Raw genomic sequence first — 23,116 nt, 5'->3', positions numbered from 1 at the left:
CCGTTTGATTGATGTCTCCGTCAGGTTTACTATTGAACGATGTCTAATGCATTTTAAGCCGGCTTTCAAGAAATTTATTTTCGTCATTTCAAAAGCTCGGCGCCGTCGCGACCTTAAAAATAGAAGTTGAACTTAAAAATAAATGTCATTTACGGATAAAATATCGATCATGTATTTCGGTCACAGCATTTAATTGAACGTAACATTAATGATATAATTTCCTTTGTTACAGACTGTGAGCAGTCGGCCACGCACCTGGTCGTCTTACTCAAACATACGTGCCAAAGATGTTGACGAGATTATCACGATGAACAGTACCGAGGAGATATCCAGATACACTGAAGAACCCGCCAATTTTTACTCGCCGACGCTTCAGCGCAGGACGCTCGGCTACAGCTACGACTTCCCCGAAAAGGATGCGAAGAAAGACAAGAAGTGGTCCATAGGCAGTCTCTTCAGACGGAAGAAGCGCGACGATAGCGCCAGTTCCAGTGATGAGGAGCAGAAGAAAGGATTTTTGGGACGCAGGCGCAAGAAGTCGGATGGTAAAAGAAAAAAGCCGCCGAAACCTATTGGTACGTTTGACCATGTGGTCATCCAGCCAGGCCAAAGGACTTCGATTGCCTTCAATGGGCATGAGCCCTACGAGGATACTGGAATCTTGTCGGATCCCACTGGAGGTTTCTCTAATTATATAGGTAGGGCGTTACCTAAAATACCAGTCGAGATCGGCAACAAGGAAAATAATAATGTTACCAATAATAGAGAGGCTGCGCACGACATGAGCCATTCAAGGCTTAGTGTGGGATCTGGTTCGGCTGATAGTTTGAACAGGAAGAGCCGCAGGGAGTTGACCAAAGCCAGGGCAGTTGCTAGGAGAACTTTAAGAGGAGACAACAGCAGCTCTGATGAGGATTCCCAGCGGTCTAATTCATCTTTACGAATTCGCAGTGAGGAAAATCTTAAGCAAAGGGACTCCTCAGCTACCAGAAGGTCCCGGGCAGCTAGAACAGAAAGGTATTTGAAGAGACATTCTAGAGATGGGGAGAATCCGCATAACTATCTTAGAATACCTAGATCGGATGCAGACAACAATTCAAATAGTTGGAGGAATTCTGATGACAGCAATCGTTCGCCTAGTCGGAGTCCAATCTCTCCGAATGCTAACAAGTCGTATGTCAGCTCCAACTCCCAGTCTAGTAGTATTACAGGACTGTCAACTATTCCTCCTAGTCATTCCCAGTATGGGAAATATAAAATTAGCAATTCTACCAGTAATCCGTCGTACAAACCTCCATTGTCGATGAATGAATACAACAGCATTACCAAAAAACTGAACGAGTCGTACAATAATCAGTTCAACAACAACCAACGTTCCGTATCTTGTGAGGAAAATATCAACAAAAAATCTTCAATTGATATAGCCTCAGAAATATTACATGTCCAGTTCCCAATCATAAGACCCAACAACAGGTACAGGAACCTAAGCTTGATCGATCCATCTCTGATAAACAAAGCTAGACAACCACCGGCCCCTCCTCCAAGAGATCCCAACAGACTAGTCACTGCAACATACGGAGAAAATACCAGACCTACAACCTATTACTTGGATAACAGCAGATCGAGATCATTTAATGTTCATTCGAACGTTGACATGACTATTCCTACGAAGAAATACAACTCGTTCAATTTGCATACAAATAACAGATCGGTTTCTGAGGATTACCTGCCCAACCCTTCGCCACATATCACTTCTAGACCACTGTCAACCACACCCTTGGCCACCAAAAGAAACCAGCAGCAGAACGATCAATTTAACTACTTAACTGATAAAAAGCCACGCAGCAGGAAGCCAATATTTATTCAGAGTAGCGAGAATGTCCAAAATGATAATCCAGAGAAGCAGTCCGGCACTCAAAAGGCGTTAGACTTTTGGAAGCAGCGTGACAGGGAGAACTTGACAAACATGCGCAAGAGCGGAATAAAGTCTCGATCGACAAGTCCTCAAATGTTCACAGCACAAACCCACGTGCACAACCAAATATTTTTACCCAGTGTAATTCAAAAAGATTCTACTCCGGCCCCAATCACTTCGTCGTTACGTGTAACAAGTCCATTTAAGCCCGTGTCACCCACTTTACGTCAGAATGAATGTGTGCACAAAATGAATCAAATCAATAGTGCCAAACCCGAGAAAGTGGAAGATGATTCGACTGGAAAGTCAACCAACTTGGAGGACGCGCTCGACGAGTTGGAGGCAATTTACAACAGTTTGAGGCTCGGTGATGAGGATTTGTTGGAAAGGGCTGAGCAAAGAGAACGAGATGCGGTGGCACAAAAATTGTCTCAAACCAATTTGGAACCGTATCCGAATTGGAATCCCAACAGAGGTCACTTGAGCGATTCAAGTTACAACTACGAACCGTTCGATTCAATCGACTCACCCAGGCGAAAGAAAATAGCTAAGAAAAACCGACAATTTGACAGAAAAGCCGACGACATGGCTTACAGGAAAATCAACAAAGACCGTTCTCACACCATTAGTGATCCTCAGTCAATAACTTCGAGGATAAGTTACCTTATGACTTCGCCAGTTCACGGAGTCAATCCGGAAATTGAACAGCTTCAAGAGCGTCAAGGCAATGAACCTGATATCACAAGGGACGACGTGGTTTACAGAAACGTGAAGCATGCCAATCAAAGTCTAAAGATTTTGGATCCTCAGCCTCCGTTTGGCATTCCTGTTGGTCCCATAACTCCCGCCGCCAACAGTGATTACTTGCATGCTGTCCCCGACAATATAGAAAGACCAGTTTATAAACCTCGAAAGATTCCCGACATTGTGAAGGACGATTTGGCTTTCCGTAATCTGCGTAAGGACTCCAACAAGGAGCCAGCTTTGCCCCTTTTGTCCCCCGAGGACTTTAAAAACAACAACAGTCCTCTGGACAACAAGATTGACTACTTCAAAAAGCGACGGGCAGTCAGATCTTTGTCGGCCAACATTGGCAGCTTGATTTCCAAAGAGGTGATTGAAAAGGCGAAGAAGAGAAATGAGCCAAAGGAGGATGTGGAGAATGAGTTCAATTCTTTGACTGACATTGCTGATGCTATGGAAATAGCCAGACAAGTTCTCAGAGAAAAGGATATGAAAATCAGCAACACAAGGAAGGCGTTTATGAGTGATACCGATACACAATATATGAAAAATAAATACAAACGATCGGATCAGATTTCTGAAAATAGGGCGAAATTTCTAAATGGGTTGAAGGATTGTTCTAACAACACTGGACATGATTTAAGCGGTTCCTTAAGCAAGCCAAAATTGTCCAGAGAAGTCAAAGAATCCACTCCTATACCAAAATCACCGTTGGAGAAGGAGTCAGATTCTACAAATTCTTCTTTGGACGAACTTCTACAAACGTTGGCACAAGAAGCTAAAGAAACATCTCAGAGAATTAATAGTGAGTTAATGTCGTTTAATGACGTTAAGGCGGTTGAAAATGACACTAAGAAGCAGAGTGACTTGGATCAAAAGTTAGCAGAAATTGATTCAGTATCTGAACACGCAAAGTTGTGTGAAAAACTGTTGGAATGCAGCATGGAAAGTCCAGAATTGGCTCGTGTCAATTCACCAGTTACTGAGAAAACAGCTTCTCCGGTAATGATAGAATCTGTGGCGAACATTGTTTTAAAGAAAGACAACGAGAAGAATAAAGTGAAGGAGGTCACACCTGAGTCGGATCATGACTATGAAAACTTACAATCAGAGGAAGATCTAATACCAACTGTTGTAAACATGGGTGACGAAGCTGAAGAGAAGTGCACCTCTCCGTTTGAGGAACACAAGGCAGAATTGGTGGCTAGTTTCCAGGAACTGAAGGACAACATGAAAGATATCGAGCTTCCAAAGCCGATACAAGAGATAACAATAACAAGCAAGAAAAGGGAAACACCCAAGGATCAAGACAAAAAAGAGTCGTCTTCTAAGACTGACTCGGTCTACGACAATCTAAGTGACGACAACAACAAAATCGAGGCATCGGTTACAGGTGAGGAGTGTGTTGATGTGTTAGAAATTGTGGCTTTGTCAAATAGCGAATCAAACGCATCTAACCCGAATGAACTGACGTTTGTGTCTAATTGCGAAATAACCATCGCACCCGAACCACGAATCGAATCACATTACCTGTCGAGGACCGAAACGATCGACAGTCCCAGCGGAACTTTGGATTCTCTGGAGAGCCTCAAGTCACCGCGACTAGTTTTGGAAAGTGCCCGTTTAGCCGAGGCGAATTTATCAATTGACGAGGACAAGAACGATAGGTCCCGGGATATGCCGGGCACCTCGAGCGACGGCCAGAGCGACGATTTGCGTGAATCGGGACGCGGCGATGGCGGCTCGAAGGCCTGTGTCTGGTACCGGGACCCGACCAAAATGGCCATTGCATGTTCCTACGGCATTGCATGCGCGCATCAGATGGCTTCCCTAGATATTGTTGCTATTTTAGGCCTCCTGTTCGCTGTTATTTCCTTTATTGCCGCCATGTTTCTCTAACGACCGATTGACTTGCCTGCTTTTTATTTAATTTTGATCATCGCATGCGACTTTTTGATTTTGTTTTACCATTTGTTTTTAGTTGTAAGACTTTTTTATGTATACGTACTGTATGTAAATCTTGTGAATAATGTCGGATTACTATATTAAGTTTTTTTAAAGCCAAATATTAATTTTAGATTCATGTATAATTTTATATTGTGGAATTTGTAATAAAATTCTTATTAAATAAAATATTTAATACACCATAACCGTTACACATTTTTTAATGCAATTGCGTTCACCTCTTGCTTATGACTGCAACAGCTTGTTACGCTGGCCATCAATGTATTTGAAAGATCATACCTTGTGTCATCACTAAAACTTCCTCTCGCATTTTGTAAAATTATGATGTTAAACACTTAATACCAAGTCATAAATATGGCTTGAGTAACACAGAGGTTTGTCTATCACAAGAGTAACATACCCTCCATCTTCAGTGAAGTTTAATTATCCTGTTACACAATCAATGAAAATTTTAGTTCTTATTAGAATAAATAAAACTTCACGGTATTTCAAACACTTTGTTGAAATGTATTTCTAAAGTACTAAGAGATAAAAGCTTTGTACCCACTACGTAACAGACAGATGTCGCTTAATACTTAATTTAGACAATCATGTGATGAAGAAACCGTACCCATTAAAAGCAATTAATAAAAGGAAGAAAATCTTACCTTACATACATTTTAATAAGTTCTTCGACGTAATTGGTATTTATGTAAGTGTTGTCTTGGACTAAAACAATCAAATAAATAATATATTCCGTTTAAAGAATGAGTATGTTCATAAATTCGTATGTACTTCCTAACGCTTCCCATTAACTCACCATTGCAAATGCCTGGAAGTTGAACGCCAGTCTCTCGCACCTCAAAAACCGCACTTAGCTTAACACGATGTACACCACACGCTGCCCCCGTTGACAAAAGAAAGACCGTCATCCCCGCAATGGTACCAATTTAGTGACTTCATGTATTTTATTGTAGGTAAACTGTAATCTGCTGTCTCAACCTCCTAAGTACTCCCCCACAATCCGGCAACCGACTACAGGTAACTGCCAACATTTCTCTGCCAGCTAACAACTACTACATACTACTACTATCCTCCTCCAACGAACTATGAGCATATCGTACCAGTAATTTTTTCGGATGTTCGTGATTTATTGATTAACTCGATACTTGATTTAAGCATGTATTCTTGAGTGGTTTATCGGATCCAGGAAAAAATCACGTCTAAGATAATCTCCACTCATTTAAATTCTCACCTTCAATATTTTTCCATTCTTCGGAAACATTTTGTTTCTATATTCAACTTGTACATTACAACATCCCTGTATTAATAGGATATTAACTATAAGCAAAGAGTTTCAATATAAAGGATGTTTACTAAAGTAGAGTAAATAACTGAAGATAATTTGCCAAAGATTGGTAGTAAGTAGATTTTATGTTCTAAGTATACAAGAGATTCATTTAGCAGAATTAGTTTCGATGGTCTCGTTAGATTTTACGATAAGATGTGTTTCTTAAATCCGATCTTGCATTTCTTGTTGCCGACAGTGCAATCGAATTTTGGCAAGTCACCCATCTATTTGTATTTTGCGAGACTTGAACAGCTCTCGCAATATATCCAGACAAATTGAACGTCTTGAAATAGCAGGCATATTTATCGCATTAATGTAACCGGTAAGTGTACGTTACGTATGCATCAAAATTATTTTTAAACTATTTAAAAAACTCGTTGTTTTAGCCCGCCCACTTCAAAATTATCCTTTGTATTCAAATAAATTTAATTAAAATGATGGGAAGTCCATTAATTAAAAGTTTACAAAACTGGCGCACCCACTGAAAATGTTTGTTTTAGTACATGTTAATTGTAGTAATTAATTTTATTGACATTTTTGTTAATTAATAGTTTAATTATGTTATGGGTACATGCTTGAATCAGGGTACTTCCGTATTTTACTCACTTATTAAATTCGTGCAAGTGATAACGCGTATAGATGAAAAGAATACACGAGTGTATTCGTGGTTGCATACTCTCCAGTACCAATTACTCTATGTATGTTTCTATTTACACCACACCGATGTTCTATATATTTATTTGAATGTTGTATATAAACAAAATAAATTATTTATTTCTTATATTTTTGCCTTTTATTTATTACCCGAGCTGTGTGAATTGAGATTGCGGATTACATGTTAAGGAAGTCATGTCCTTCAATGGTTAAAAAACATTATAATAATGTATATTGTGATAATTTAATTATTATATAATGGATTTTTTTAAAAAACATATGATTTTTGTCAATATTTATATATACATTATAGAAGTATGTTACTCTTGTGATTTTATATTTTAAGACTCTATCATATCGGCTTTATACACATCAAGTTACAATTTAATTGTATAATTTATTAGTAACATGTTTATTATTAGGTTAGTTAATTTTAATAGATATTAATTGTATGTTTATGTTTTTATTACTGTACAATTTATTGTACTTAAGTTTTTTAGTTATCCAACTTATTGTACAATTAATTGTCCAACTTGTTGAACAATTGGTTGTACAATTTGTTCTGCGACTTATTATACAACTTCTTGTTGTAGAACTTGTTATAGAATTTGTTGTGCAAATTGATTCATAACTTGTACAATTTCTTAACCAACTTGTACACTTTCTTGACCAACTTATTGCAATACAATTTGCTGTACAACTTATTGTACTATTTGTTGTCCAATTGGGTGTCCATTTTCACCAAATGTACAATTTTTTCTACAATTTGTTATACAACTTGTTATATACTTGACCATTGGTTGTCCAACTTACTGTTGAACTGCAAAATATTGTCCAGAAAATTCTATACTATACAAGTACATATGATATATTGAAAGAATTTAAATACAACAGAAATTGATAAAATATTTTCCAGATTATAATTTTATATATCATTGGATTAAGGAAATAATAATACATACATCAAACAATAAAATATATTTATTAATGTATAACAAATTTATAAGTATGTTATTATTTCATATAACCATGTCTTCTATGATTTATAAAATTTTTGATACTAACTGTTTCATGGATAATTTCGGGTTTTTCTTTTTGTTTTTCTAAAATTATAATCGTAAATTGAATGTAACTTCTCATTAACACGGATTACTTAACGTGTTATTAGAATGTATAATCTCAAAACAATTTTCAGTGTAATTACAGCCCTAGTTCTAATTGTATATTAAAGTCGATGCATCAAAATAAGTACATAAAATCTCATTAACATAATAACAGATAAAGCAGAACACTGAGTAATATTAAAAAGATGTTTTCACCATTGCGGATAATTATCCACAATTAATTCGTCCCGTTTTTCGTAACGTATTTTCAATTCGTCTCATTTATATAGCGGTAATATCAATTTGTGACTGACCCTTAGTGAAATCATCTGAAATGAACTGCGTTATTAAATGATCCAATTAATTTATCAATATAATGCATAAACAATAAGGCAGATGCAGGTAGATATATTTATTTATAGATATTAATTTAACGTAATTGCAAGTGGTTTATCGGTTGTTTATCGATAACTGTGACACCGTTTTGCATGCTGCTTGACAATAATTAAAAATGAATTATTAATTGGTGTAGATTATTGGAGAGTCGAATTGTTTAAAGCACACAATAGGTTTTGACGACATTCATTAAGAATTCGGATTAATTAAAATCGTTGATTTGTACGTGATGGTCGCCAAACACTTTTTTATTAATAACTCGATTTTAATGAGTAGAGACTCAAAAGAGAGACAAAGAATTTTTATCTCTTTATATCCTTAACAATTTTTAATATAATTCGAAAAAATGTTATTTATTCATTTATTTGATAAATGTTTCATATTTTCTACAGTAGTGGTCATTATTAAGATAACTTTGAAAATGTTAAATAATATAGCTATTTTACTTATTGTGAACTATTAAAATAATATACTGTATTCTAAAAATTAATATTTTCTTATTCTATAAAACGTTACATTTATTTTTCTGAATTGAATTTGACTTTCATTTTGAACTAATAATAATTTTTATTTCGAATTTGGTCATCAACGTGATCCCACAGGAGTTGATATCTGGAGATGGTTACATTGGTGATTTGATCTTTTAACCAATTCTTCTCAATTTTGAATGTGTTTGGGATTTGTTTCGTGTTGAAACACAGAGAAAGATTCCCATACTATAATTAATCCACCACCCTCTTTCACCGTGGGCATAATAAACGTTTTGTGTAATTTTGTTCCTATAGAACATCTAACATAAGCTAAACCGCCATTTACATAAAATAAATGTAGCTTCATAGAAATTACCCACCGCCATTGTTCTGTGATCCAGTGGACATGATCCATGATTTTTTTACAGGTCCCTATTAAAACAAAGCGCCACTAACCTTCTTCTCGCACGGTGGTTTTAATTTGAGTTAATGATAAGAATGGTTTATCGATTTTTTCGAACTACCCCTTGCACTGTTTCTCTAAATTTTTTATTAATACTGGAAAAGTACGACTTAATTATCTGAAAAGTCTTGGAACTTTCTACTTGTTTCTTCCGGTTTTCGTAAGGGTGAATTATAATTTTTCTTACAGCGTATGATACACTTTGATTACGACCCATAATCGACATAATTGACATGAATCTTTGAATTAGTATAAAGTTGCTATAATGTTGTCCAAAATAGAATATGTACGCAATTCATTAAAGAATAAAATAAATTAGTCCAGCTGGATAGTAGAAATAATAATATAAAAAACAATAAACATTATTTATACTGGAATCCAATTTAAGTAGAACAGCCCACATTTTTAATACATTTTAATAAGTTGCTATAATTATAGCAACTATTGTGTGTGTTTGTGTGTGTGTGTGTGTGTGGTAAATTTATTATTAATGATTCTTTACCATTATTATTATTTACTTATATTTCATAATATTAAACATAACAATAAGTAATAAAATTATGGAAAGTTAAGAAAGGAAGAATAAAAAGCATCAAGAAGAAAGGTCTACACTAAAAGTAAATTGTATATTGAAGATCAACAAAGAGAGCACGAAACATTTGTTGATTACAAATGTTATAAAATTGAAGGAGCTCATAATTTGAAAAAAAAGAAAGAAGCTAAATAAAAGGAGGATTAAAAACAAATTAACTGTCAAAATGATGTGATTGCTAATAATTCTAAATAATAACAATTTTATTGTTGTCATAAAACAATATATTAAACTTAAGAGTCATCAGCAGTATCAAACATTTTGGAGAAAGTAATAAATAATAATTAAAAAAAAAGCATTTAATAATTTTGAAAATCTTTTTGACCTAAAATAATCTTGGAGTATGAATAAAAATATATTTTTTTCAGTTTCAGCTTCTTAGTTTTGAAATAAGAATATGTGTACAAACTTTTTTTATGTAGCTTTTACAATAAATCATATAGAAATTTTAACTTTTTCTTGGTCTAAAATAATCTTTGATTATGAATCAAATATATATTTTTTCGACATCAGCTTTTAGTTTTAAAATAATAAGTAAATTTTTTTATAAAGATTTTACATTAATCATACAGAAGTTTACACATTTTTAGTTTTTCCACTATAGTGGTAACAGGTCCAACATCCAATCCAACAAAAACACATCAAATCACTTTCAAGAAGATTCCCTCTGAACAGCTCAGTAACAATGATATAATTAAATTGCTCCCTTTATTGAATACCCCGCATAATTGTTCGTAATGCTTTTATTTAAAAGTCTCCCCGGCAATATCCGGTAATTGGATAAAATGGCCCGACGTAAAGCGTAGAACGGAGGAAACTACGCGAACATGCTCGGGAAATTTTCGCCGCATTTCACCTCTATCGGAAACACATTAGGTCCGCTTAAAGTTGGGAATTTTTATTAGACACGAGTTCGCCCTCTACCTGCCGTTCCCCCGTGCCCCCGAACCCAATTCGCGCGGCCGCCCGCAGGAATTCCCCCCGCCGAACAGGTGTCCGCGTACGCGTCCCGACGTCGGCGGGCGGCCCGGCGCAGCCCGCCCGAGCCACAGGTTGTCCCTCTCCCTCCACTACGAGAACTCCGGATCGGCGGCTGCAATCCGCCGCCCCGTCCGCCCGACATCCGATGCGGATCGGATCATTGCGACCGTGGCTGTCTCATCGTGCGCACCGCATCATCATCAGCCGTTTGTTTCGTTTGTTGTACGCGAGATTCCCGCCGTTGATTCTGCCCGATTTCTTGTCCTCGGTGTGGTTGACACTGTGTTTTGTGTGTGTGCTCTGACATTTCGGTTTGGGTCGGGGGACCGTTCAGTTTCGTCCTTCCACAAGGCGGCCGATCAACAGGTACAAGGAGCGAGGTGGGTGCGTTTCGCATGGTCGCAGCAGCCGATATTTTGCTTTCGAATTTTTATTTTGTTAGTCATGTGGTCGATCCTGTTATTCAGAATATTTAAATTGAGATGTGCCGACCGATGGTCGGTTGATTATGTTAATTCGTTTTGTGCGGCTGCGGCTGTTTTATGTTGTTCAATTTTGTTTATTTATTTTCATTTCAATATTACTAGTGCCAAGGTGAAAATTAATCAGAACAAATAATAATACAAAATATGTATTAATGATTTGTTTTTATTATTTTATTAATCGTAGTAGTACATAAAATGTAATTAAGCGTTAATGAAAATTATGTTGAAAATTTTATGACTTCATCTAAATTAATTACACTGAACTAATGAAATATGATGTTTTGTATATTTTTTGCATTCTAAGAAAATAGATAATATCTTAAATTAATAAGTAGTAATAAAAGTCCCACAGTTAATAATTATACTTTTACATTATATTGTTTTAAAAATAAATATATTTTTACAATAAAATTATACGTTCAAAATATATATTTGACTCACTATTTACTTAATTTCGATGTAGTTAATACATTGGACAATGATAACAAAGGAAATTATAAACATACATATTTGAGGAAAGCCTTTAAAATTTTGTTATAAACAGTTTTAATATAACAATTTAAAATATTTGTTGTCATAAACATTTCTTTGCATTTTGAAATATATTAATAAATAATAAATTAAACTAATAATTACTAATACAAATTTAAATTTAATAATTAAATTTTAATAATAGTTTGATTTGGGTATAAGTTATTTTCACATTTATTACAAAATATAAATTTGAGTTTATATTTATTTAATTTTGATAAAACATATGTCAGGCATAAGAAGAAAAACATCAAAATAATATAAAATATATTGTAGTTTTTGGAGATAAAATTTATTATTAATTTATTTCTCACAATTATTATAATACTTTTGACACACAATTATTATAATACTTTTGACACACACAACATTTATAAATATGTTAATCCTTATTTGATCACAATATTTTGCTTGTAAAAATATGATTTAATTTAATATTTTATTAATTATTATTAACAGTCACATTATAAGTCATTAACATAAATTTTATTTTATTTGAAAATTTTATGAGTGAATCAACATTAATTATATTTAAATAACCTGTTGTGATGTTTTTCATTTTATTTTGTTTCATTCTAGGCAAAAAACTAGTAAGTGCTAATAAAAATCTTTATATTTAATAATTAATTTTGAATAAAACTTTAATTTGGGAATAAGTTATTTTCACATTAATTACAAAATAGAAATTTGATTTCTATTTATTTAACGTCATAAGTCAGTGGTAATTAAGGAAAAAAATATTTAGAGAAAGGAAATAAAAAATATTGTACTTTTTGGGAACAAAACAATATTTTGTTGTTAAAAATATCACATATTTTAATATTTTATTAATTGTTAATGGACATACTGTAACACTTTAAAATTAAGTAAACTTTAAATGAAAATCGCTTTGATAATTTTATGACTGAATCTTAATTACTTACACAGAAGTAATGAGCTGAGAGTTTTTCTCTCACATTTAATAAATTTTTAATAACAAATGTTATTTTATCTTAATTAACATTAAAATAATTCCCCATTTAATAAATAATTTTTCTTTAAGAATAAAATTTATTTATGATTAGAGAAAGGTGGTTTTCAAAAAGATATTTTATTACATTTTTCAAGTATATTAGAAAATTATTAGTCATTAATCAATCTTTATTTGGTCACTATATTTTCTCTTCAAAAGTATCATATATTTTAATATTTTATTAATTGTATATAGTCATACAGTAACACGTTAACGTAAAGTGGACTTTAAATGAAAATTGTTTTGATCATTTTATGACTGAATCGTAATACTTACACCGAAGTAATGAGTTGTAAGTTTCCCTTTTAATATGTTGTGTTCTGAGAATACAAATAATATCTTAAACTAATAAGTGCTAAAAATCCCACATTTAATAAATAACTTCTCTATATTTAATGTTTAGAGAAAGATTATAAAATCTTTTGTGCTATTTTAAAAAAAAACAAATATGGTTTACTAAAAATATTTTAATGTATTTTTTTTAAATATGTTAAAAAATTATTAAACGTTAATGCTTATTTAGGCACAGTATTTTATCTATAAAAATTAATTTTAATATTTTACAATAGTTAATATAACAAATTAACAAAAAGTAGGCTTTGACATTTTATGACTGAACCATAATTACCTTATACACTTATATTTGGTCTGTTATTCATATATTTTAATATTTTATTAATTGTTGATGGTCGTAGAGTAAGATATTAAAGTAAAATACGCTTTAAATGAAAGTTGATGTACTTAATAATTATTTTATTAATTAATTCTTTAATAAGAATTAATGAACATTTATAAATATTTCTGTTTATAGAAACTTTTACAGGGGTAAATTAAAAAGATAAATACATGTATTTAGAGAAATATTATAAAATATTTTGCATTTTTTTAAGACAAAGGAGGTTGACAAAAATCATAACGTTAATCTTAATTTGGTCAAATAATTGAAACTTTGTTTAAAACAATATTTAATTAACGTTTATAAATATAAAATTATATTTCTATTTATAAAAGATTTGACTGAGTCAATGATAATAAGGTATAAACACAACAATAAATATATATATTTACAGAAAAATTATAAAACGTTTTGTACGTTTTTAAGACAAGTGGTTTAAAAAATTTAATTTAATTGTATACAAACATTTCTTTACCATAACATTTCGAAATATGTTAAAAATAAGAAGTCGCTAATTTGAATTTGGACAAAATACTTTAAATTAATAAATTAGGCTTTATTATTATTTTGAAAAATTTATGACCAACTTAAAATTACTTACATTGAAGTAGTGATTTATCATCATTTCCTTTTTAATTGAATAATCATTTTATTAATGAAACTTTGTTTAAAATAAGATTTAATTAATATTTATAAATATAGATTTATATTTCTATTCATAGAAATTTTGGCTGTGTCAATGATAATAAGATGAAATATAAATGTGCATATTTACAGAAAGATTAAGAGACAAAGGTGATATACAAAAAGTCATTGCATACAATAATTGCTTAAAATTTCTTTTGAATTACATGTTAATTCTAATTTGAACAAAATATTTTTGTTTTGAAAAATCATATAATTTTTAACATTTTATTATTATTATACGTAGTATTAATAATATACACATTGTAAAGCATTTTTTGAAAATTTTATATCTGAATGCAAATTACTTACAACGAAGTAATGTTTGTCTTTTTAATTTGTTGTATTTTAGTATCTTAAACTAATAAGTACTAAAAATCCCATATTTAATAATTATTTTTTTAATGAAACTTCAGAATAAAAACTGTTTTCATTTGATTAACATTTGAAAATACAAATTTGTTTGTCATGATCATAAAGTAAAGTAAAAAGTAAATGTGCATGTATAGAGAAAGATTATAAAACATTGTACATTTTTAAGACAAAATGGGTTTCAAAGACAAAAATTTCCTCGACATGACCCATTTATTCTAATGTATAATAACTAAGAATAGTTTTCATCCTTCAAATTTTATAAAAAATATCTCAGAATGTCAAATAGTGACAATTGAATTATTTTTGATTCCAAGACCAAGAGATCAATTTTTTAAATATCTTAGTTACATATTTTTAAAGATATTTTAACAAACACCAATCTGATTTTCAAATGATCCGTTCTTAACCCGCATTTGGTGTAAATATTTTTATCGGAAAAGTTATTTTCATCAGAACCGACCCAAATATCATAAAACTGAATTTCCCCAATATCATTAGTACAAGTATACGAAGGACGAATTCCTTCGGCTGAAAAATATACGAAACGTCCACAAATGTAAATCCTATCGAAACCAGAAAAACGGCAAACAAATGTTGGAAGGAATTCAAAAATCTTTTATTACGAAAACAACATGGCATAGAACGAAAGGAATTGCTTATTCAATCGTCCCAGTATTCAAATTAATAACTTCCTCCATTGTATACAAATGCGAAAATTACGCGATAAATATCCACATTATTTATTATATTTACAAATTAACGAACGTAAAAATGCGGCCGTCTCACCAAAAAGTCGGCAACACTAAAAATACGTGTGACCGACAGATCGTGTGGGCAGGCCTCATTAATGTTATTGACTTCTCACGTAAATGCCAATAAATGGTTTTCGACTGGTAAATTAATAAACACACTTTCTTGCAGCCGATAAATTAGTCGGATTTGTGTCACATTCGCGAGAGGAAATTTTTTCGTGGCGATAATCGGCGGCGGTCAGCTCTTTGCAATGAAACTATGACGTGTGCATATCAACACGACGAGATCGTTTCCGACACACAGTTCAAACCAGTTCACAGACATTAAAATCAAACGTTTATTTTTATGTACTGGTTGTGTTTGTGCGTTTTGTGACCGTCAATTTGATGCCAATTTCCATCTTGCACGACCGTTAGGATTTTAATGCGGTACCGTGGTACCAAAAATGGGATTTTATTATGGGATGTTAATCTGCACCGGTTTAGAAAATGGATGTTGTTTTACTCGGAACGGCACAATCCAGGTGTTACTCTCACTTCACTTCGACCATAAAAGTTTATTGCCCGCGACAATAAATGCATGCAAATGTACCTGGTGGTATTAAACGCTATTACAGGTGACCATTGGCATTATACGTCCAAATGGTGCAGTTAATTTTATAATTGTGTGTCGCAGTGTCATAACTTGTGTGTTTGGTCCAAAACAAATATATGGAAAGTTTACCGTCAATAATTTACATATAGGGTCATCGTGGCAAAATATCAGTTTTGTAGGTGAGCTGTTAGTTTTTTTTTATTTATGTATGAAATAGAGATAACATGAATTCGACGTGGTAAAAGTAATGTTAAATTTTATTCGGTGTTTTAAGATACATATAGCGCAGTATTCTCCGTGAGTTTACTTTACTTATTTACAATATCATGTGTTGTTTTAAAGGTAGTGATGTAGCTTTCCCGGCAACTTTATTCTCGGAAAAGTTTCACGGAAATATTCCTCATTTATATGGGAATAATGGAAACATTGGGGAATGTACTTCGTAAACATGTCCTCTTCCTTTTCCTCTTTGAATGATAAAAGATATGTGACAGTGACGTTTTAGATATTTAATATTTGAAATAAAACTATTATAAATTATATAAATTTATTAAATACGTTCGAGAATGGGAAAACTGAAATGTTATAGTGAAACTACACAATATGGTCTATATCAGATGAAAACGTCTATGTTATTTATAACTCGTTTAAATAAATAATAGCTCTGAAAGTAGAGATTAAAAAAACTATACGTGACATAAAAATAGATCATTTAATAATATTTGACATTATTTTTTATATTTCAATTTTTAGGGTAAGCAAAATCATCACAAGTTCAATTTCATCTGGTCTAATATATTTTCTGAAGGCTCTCAGTAATATATTTTTAATGATATGTAAAGCTTTTTTTATTATTATTAATGATCTTAGATCAAAAAATGGAACAATCTTAGGATGTCATTAAAATTTTTTATATTCAAAACATGAGAATTAAATGTTTTTTATTCTATAAAAATTTACTCTATAAAAGAAATATTTCAAATTATAAATCTGTATTTTTTATTACTTTAAATTTAATTTAAAGTCAATAACAATAATGATAATAATAAAATATACATATTTAGAAAAAGATTATTAAAGTCTGCGTTATTTCAAATGAATTTTATCCAAATATATTATTGTATTTTTTACCACAAAAAATGCCTCCTCATCATAATATTTTCATATTATGTCAATAAAAAATTCTCTCCATAAAATTTGTTCTTCTATATTATTCAACAGAAGCCTACTCTTATATTTTTTACATTTAAAAATTGATTAAACTAAAAGTAAGGAGAATTAGTACATTTTAATAATTCTGTGAATTATAATAAAAAATCACTAATTGATGAAATATTTAAAAATTGCAAAAATATTCAAGTTAAATTCCCAGATAAATTTATCAGAATTACATTCTCTTGATAAATATTTACCAAATGTCACTTTCATATAGCTGTTTTACTTACACCAGTTTTTATTTTTAGATTAGGTTATTTTAGAATATGTAAGTTGTATAATTTATTGTCCAATTTATTGACAGCAATTTGAATGTTACTCGTATCAAATTTTTGCTTATGAGGGTAACATTTTAATTTTAAGTTATTTAATTGATGAAAAATATAACTTGTTCTATTTTTCACCAATCTATTAGAAAATAAATTGGCCAATTTCTGTATTACAAGGTCACAATGTTGGGCAATACATTGCACACTTTATTTGCCAATATATTGTCTAAATTATTGTCAACAATTTCAGTTTTACACCATTTTTCGTCAACGAAGACAATATTTTAATTTACTGTAAGCAACCTATAAATAAAGTGTATTTTACTAAACTTATTAAAAAGATAACAATAAATTGGTCAATTTATATATCACACATATAGTAATAAATTGAGAGTGTTAAATTGGGCAATAAATTGTATAATTTACCGTCCAATTTATTGGCATCAATTTGTACATTACACACACAAATTTTTTTACTTATATTTATGGGGGCAAATGTAAACAAACTTTGTTGTTTATTTATTGGTAATATCAAAAATTAGTGATTTATTAGCCAATTAAACAATAAATTGGCCAATTATTATTTTAAACCTACTAAGAAATTTATATCTAAAAATTGTAGAATAAGCTATAAAATTTTTCGATAATACAGGTAATATTTTTATTTTTAGGTTACTTTATTTTAATATATGTAATTAGTATGTTTGTAAACAAGTAAAAAGTTACTAGAAATTGGCAAAAAATACAACTTGTTCTATCTTCTGTTCAATTAAAAATTGGGCAACAAATTAGCCAATTTTTATATTACACCTAGTAATGAATTAAGGATTAAAATTGGACAAAAAATTATCAGTTTAATTCAGTAATCCGAGTTACTAAAAAGTTACTAGAAAATGGGAGAAAAATTGAACTGTTCTGTTCAATTAAAAATTGGACAATAAATTGGCGGAATTCCCATATTACATGTAGTAACTTATTAAAGGTCACAAAATTGGACAATTTATTGACCCATCCATTTATAGTCAGCAATTTATGTATTACACGTAATAATGTTACACCAATGCGAGCAACATTTTAATTTTTAGGTTATATTAATATGCGTAACCTCTATATATCTGTAAACAAATTTTGGTTATAAATTGATAATCTCAAAAGTTTCTAAAAAGTTAATAGAAAATTGGAGAAAAATGGAACATGTTCCAATTTCTTCTGACCAATTAAACATTAGTTCAATAAATTGAACAATTTATTAGCCTTTTGGCTAACAACATTTTTGTTGTCCATTTTATTGTCAGAATTTATGTACCTCGATGTTTCGCCAATTGACCAATTTCTGTGTTACACATAGTGATAAATTGAAAGTCTCAAAATTGGCCTATAAATTGGTGTGTGTAAAACAGCTGTGTACGTCCAATATTAATCGACTATGAATAATATCAGTTGCTATCGTACACTAATAAGCAAATATTATGATAAAAAAATCTCTACAAACATAAATACTTGAGCTGTGATTCAATATTGTGATTAGAACTACCAATATATACATTAAGTATCATTACTAAGAGACACAAAAATCATCATCCATTTATAAAGACCGTTGCGGTCGAACAATCGCAATGATAAATCTCCAAATGGAGCAACCTCCGTAGGTTTCAATGGCCGTTGTTACGCAGCGCTAAAAACCTGTTGCTTTCTTCTCGTACCCGTTTCCATCGGACCTACATTAATCAAGTACCAGCGATACGTTCCAAATACAATATACATGCGGAATAATATATGGAATGATTCAGTGGCTTTGCACCTGTTTTTAGATGTTTATGTATTCCACTCGATTACAATTACGACTGAACAACGCCCATTCGTTGACCATGTTCGGCGTCTATGAATGTCGCCGTCGGACGACCGTTCGAGATGAAAACGGGCAATTTTTAATCGGCAATGCGAAATCCGTGGGCCCGCGATGTTGAATCATCCGTCCCCGCGATTGCGGTTCGATTAGTCCAGATGGTATTGGAGGTGCATCGATTAATAAAAGCGTTATGAACGTAATTAGTGGCCTGGCTGACACATGCACCGGATTGTGCTGAGATGGATCATTTTATCGCCGCCGTAATTACTCAACGTGTTTCGGGGACATCAATCAAAATTTGAAATTAAATTTTGATTTAGGGTGCTCGGTGCAGTACGGTGTGTGCCGTTGTTCCGTACACATTAGCTAATTAAACGAATTTAATGACGGTAATTAGAAAATGGTATGCGTACTTTTATTCATAATTGTTCGGTGCATAATGGCAAAAAGAAAGTTGATTAATTTTGAAGTCGGTTATCGCTGTTTGGAATAGCACGCACTACAATGTTGAACACAGTGGGACATTTATATTTTATACTAATTAAATACCAACAAGTTATCAAAAATTTTATCTATAGAGGATGTACGAATGCTTCGAAATAACATATCTGAATTATGTACGCGTTCCAACGTCCCACTGTTATAAATAACTCTCGATATTTATTTATTTTTTCCGATCTATTTATATTATAGAAATTAATTTAAAACAAAGAGATAGGTTTAAATAGATATGATTCGTGTGTAACGGGGCTTGTCTTTTGTCCGCACAAAATTTCAAAATAACACAAGGCCATGGAATTACTGCCAAGAAGTGCAGAACATAGTTTTTACGTGCAGTCGAAATTTGAAAAATGCATTCTCGTGATGTTTCCTGTACGTAAATTCGCACCAGCAGTTTAAATAGTTGGTCTAAATTGAGAACAGTTTATTATTAGGTTTACAGAGATCCTATAAAAAATAAAAGGTTATATTATGAACGTTTTTTAATGATTTATGTAGATATATAAAGAAAGGAAGCTACTTCTGTATTTACTGCATAGATATCGTGATATCTTGAGTAAACATTTTCAACTTATCTATAAAAATAAAATAAATATTCTAGAAATAAAGTGTTTAGTAACAATTCGTCATCATAAGATTTGAAACATTGCAAGAAAAAGGAGTATTTGTTTTGTTTTGATAATTATCGAGATATTTGTGTTTTGAAAAAACCTCCAGAAAACAGTTAAAAGGAATACATACATAAATTGAACTATCAATTTTTATACAGATATCTAATATCTAAAAAATAGTCTTATAACCTAAATGACAATCATATGAATTTTTAATTTTACATTTATTCCAATTAATTTGACAGTTTCTATAGTTAATATACTGTTATTGTATTACGTATTGTGTTACTAAGTTTGTCTTTTATAATACATATTACTATTTATTAATTATTTATTTTATTTCTTTAATTAATTTTAATTTTAAGAAACTTGATATATTTTTTTTTCAGAAAATTGTACTTAATTTGATTTTGTTTAGTTTCAGTACTTTTTTTGTGAATTTTGATTTTTTAGATTATTTGGTTTTTTATTAATGAGAATAATTATAATTTGTAATAAAGTAAATTTAAAAATTGTTTAAATTATTTTGTATTTTTGATTGACTATGCAAAGTTTTAAGATAATCAAAAATAATAGAATCTTATTATTATAAAATTTTGGTAATTATCTTATATTAATTTAAATATGGAATAATAATAGTAAAAAGTAAAAGTTTAATTTGGATTATGCCTACAAAATATTAAAAAAAAAAATCAAAAATCAACTGTAGGAAATCTATATTAAGGAATATATATATATATATATATATATATATATTCTTAATCTCATCAATCTTAATATATAAAAAAAATTTTTATTTATCTGTATTGTTAATAAAATTATAAGAATAATTGTAATATTTAATATAAACATGAAAATTTTGGAATATCTTTTACAATATATGAATGACAATATGAATTTAATTTAATACTGACATTGTTATTTTTTTCAATATTACATTATTGAAAATTTGGGAGATTTTTATTTTATGTTTTCTTAAACTATGTAAAATATCTGTAATGTATAGTTCTCAATATATCAAAAATTAAAGTTCATCTGTATTGTTATTAAAATTTTATGAATAACTCAATATTTAATATTTAATTATTAAAATTTTTTAAAATTTTCAAATTATCTCCTAATTACAACATTTTTAAGAAATTTAATATACTGAGTGGTATGTAAATATTTAATTTGATTTTATGGTGGCATTTGTTATTTTATTCAAAATTATATTGTAGATTGTAATTTTTTAAAAATATTTAAAAATTCAAGTAAGCTGTAAAATGTTGATAAAATTGTTTTGTTTTAATTTTAATGACTTTCAAGGAATTTTTTTTAGTGTTTTTTGAAAGTTTTTTTATTTTATATTTTATTTAATTCGTAAAATCTCTATAATTTAACAATAATTCTCTATATATCAAAAATTAATATTTGTATTGTTATTAAAAATTTAAGAATATTTCAATATTTAATATAAATGTCTCATTTTTTATTATAATTTTTTAAAATTTTTCAATTGTCAATTATATGTATTACATATTTTTTAAGAAATTTGATACACAGGGTGATATTTAATATGATTTAATCTGATGTTATTCAACTCAATATTGTAGGTTATGATTTTTTTAAATTTATTCAAGAATTCAAAAATTTACTATAGAAAGTTAATAAAATTTATGATTTTACAGAAAATTCTTCTTCTTTCTTTTTTTTTAAGATTACTGGTTGTTTTTTATTAATGAGACTCATTATAATTTGAAATAAAGAAAATTTAAGAGTTTTTTATTTATATTTTTTATATATCTAAATAATGTTATATGAGTTACACAGTTTTTAAGAAATTTGTTACACATTGTGGTATGTTTAATCTGATTTAATACTGACATTGTAAATTATTCAATACTTTATTGTATCAAGTGATTTTTTAAAGATCAAAAATCCGAAAAAAAATTGATAAAATATTTGATTGTACAGAAAATTGAACTTATTTGTCGACTTTTAAAAGAGAAGTCTTTTAGATATTATGAATTAAATTTAAAATTTCTAACTATTTATCTAAAAAATATCGACAAATCGAAAAATAAACAAAAGATACAAAATATTATGAATATATAAAAAATGATAATTATCCAATATTTATTATAACTCCCGAATTTTTACTGATTTAATAATATAATTTGATGATAAAAACCTAATGGTAAAATATTTAAATTAAATCTCTCACACAGCCCATTAAAATGACATATTCTTGATTACCAAATGACTGGAAATTGCAATGCATTCTGAATGAACGTCCACGAGGAATTATCCAAGATAATGAATAAAATATACGCATGTAATTTCCATCGTGATTCACCAACTGCAGTCGGTTACCAATCTAAACCGCTAATGACAATAATCCAATGAACGAGAAGCCACCATCCATAAACAAACAGGGGATCGATTCCCGACCATCAATAAACAATTAAACAACATAAACATACTAATCTGACGTCGTGCACCCAAACAAACGCTAGCGCCAAAATAAGCAATAAATCCATTTAGGGTAACGTCCGACGCCTCCGCCACACACGTCCGCATCTTACGTCTTGCACCGAGGATAATGTTTTCTTAACGCGTCGACAAGGCCGTCGTTGTGTGCACTGACGTCAAACATCGAGGGATCACAACAATGCGTTTGGCTTAACATATATGGAAGAGCGGTCTCTGCTCGCCGTATTGTTCTTGTTAAAGTGAAATATCTTCCGCGGTATTATTGTGTGCTTGAGTCGCACAAAAAAACAGTGTAATTCGAAACAAGGAACGGTATCCGACTCTCAACAGGTCATACAAATGACGGTGATGATTAATGAGCGTCATTTGGTCAGGTTTCTACAAACAAATATTTTGCTTATGTTAAATATTCTATTATCAATAAATAAACTTTATTTTATTACAAATCTTAATTAGTCTCATTAATTAAAAAC

General features: G+C 30.5%; 2 protein-coding genes across 6 annotated transcripts in view; both read left to right on the top strand.

Annotated features, from left to right (window-relative positions):
* LOC109599595 (probable serine/threonine-protein kinase cdc7) overlaps positions 1 to 6,735 on the top strand; it is a 50,811-nt gene extending 44,076 nt beyond the window's left edge. For 2 of the 3 annotated variants that reach the window (XM_049963984.1, XM_020015610.2), the window contains exon 2: positions 233 to 4,809. In XM_049963984.1, coding sequence (XP_049819941.1) covers positions 308 to 4,558 — 4,251 coding nt within the window. In that variant the 5' untranslated portion in view covers positions 233 to 307 and the 3' untranslated portion in view covers positions 4,559 to 4,809. Of the gene's footprint in view, positions 1 to 232; positions 4,810 to 5,580 lie in introns of those variants that run through there. The other variant, XM_049963985.1, reaches the window with a different exon arrangement.
* Positions 1 to 23,116, top strand: part of LOC109599594 (supervillin-like) — a 106,515-nt gene that overhangs the window by 47,128 nt on the left and 36,271 nt on the right. The window contains exon 1 of one of the 3 annotated variants that reach the window (XM_049963982.1): positions 10,802 to 10,993. The exons of the other annotated variants lie outside the window; for them this stretch is intronic. The gene's annotated coding sequence lies outside the window, so the exon portion shown is untranslated. Of the gene's footprint in view, positions 1 to 10,801; positions 10,994 to 23,116 lie in introns of those variants that run through there. 3 annotated transcript variants of the gene reach the window in all.

Source organism: Aethina tumida, chromosome 2 (genome assembly GCF_024364675.1).
Source record: "Aethina tumida isolate Nest 87 chromosome 2, icAetTumi1.1, whole genome shotgun sequence".
Classification (NCBI taxonomy): Eukaryota; Metazoa; Arthropoda; class Insecta; order Coleoptera; family Nitidulidae; genus Aethina; species Aethina tumida.
The sequence above is the reverse complement of the archived record's forward strand: the minus strand, read 5'-3'. Positions and strand labels throughout refer to the sequence as shown.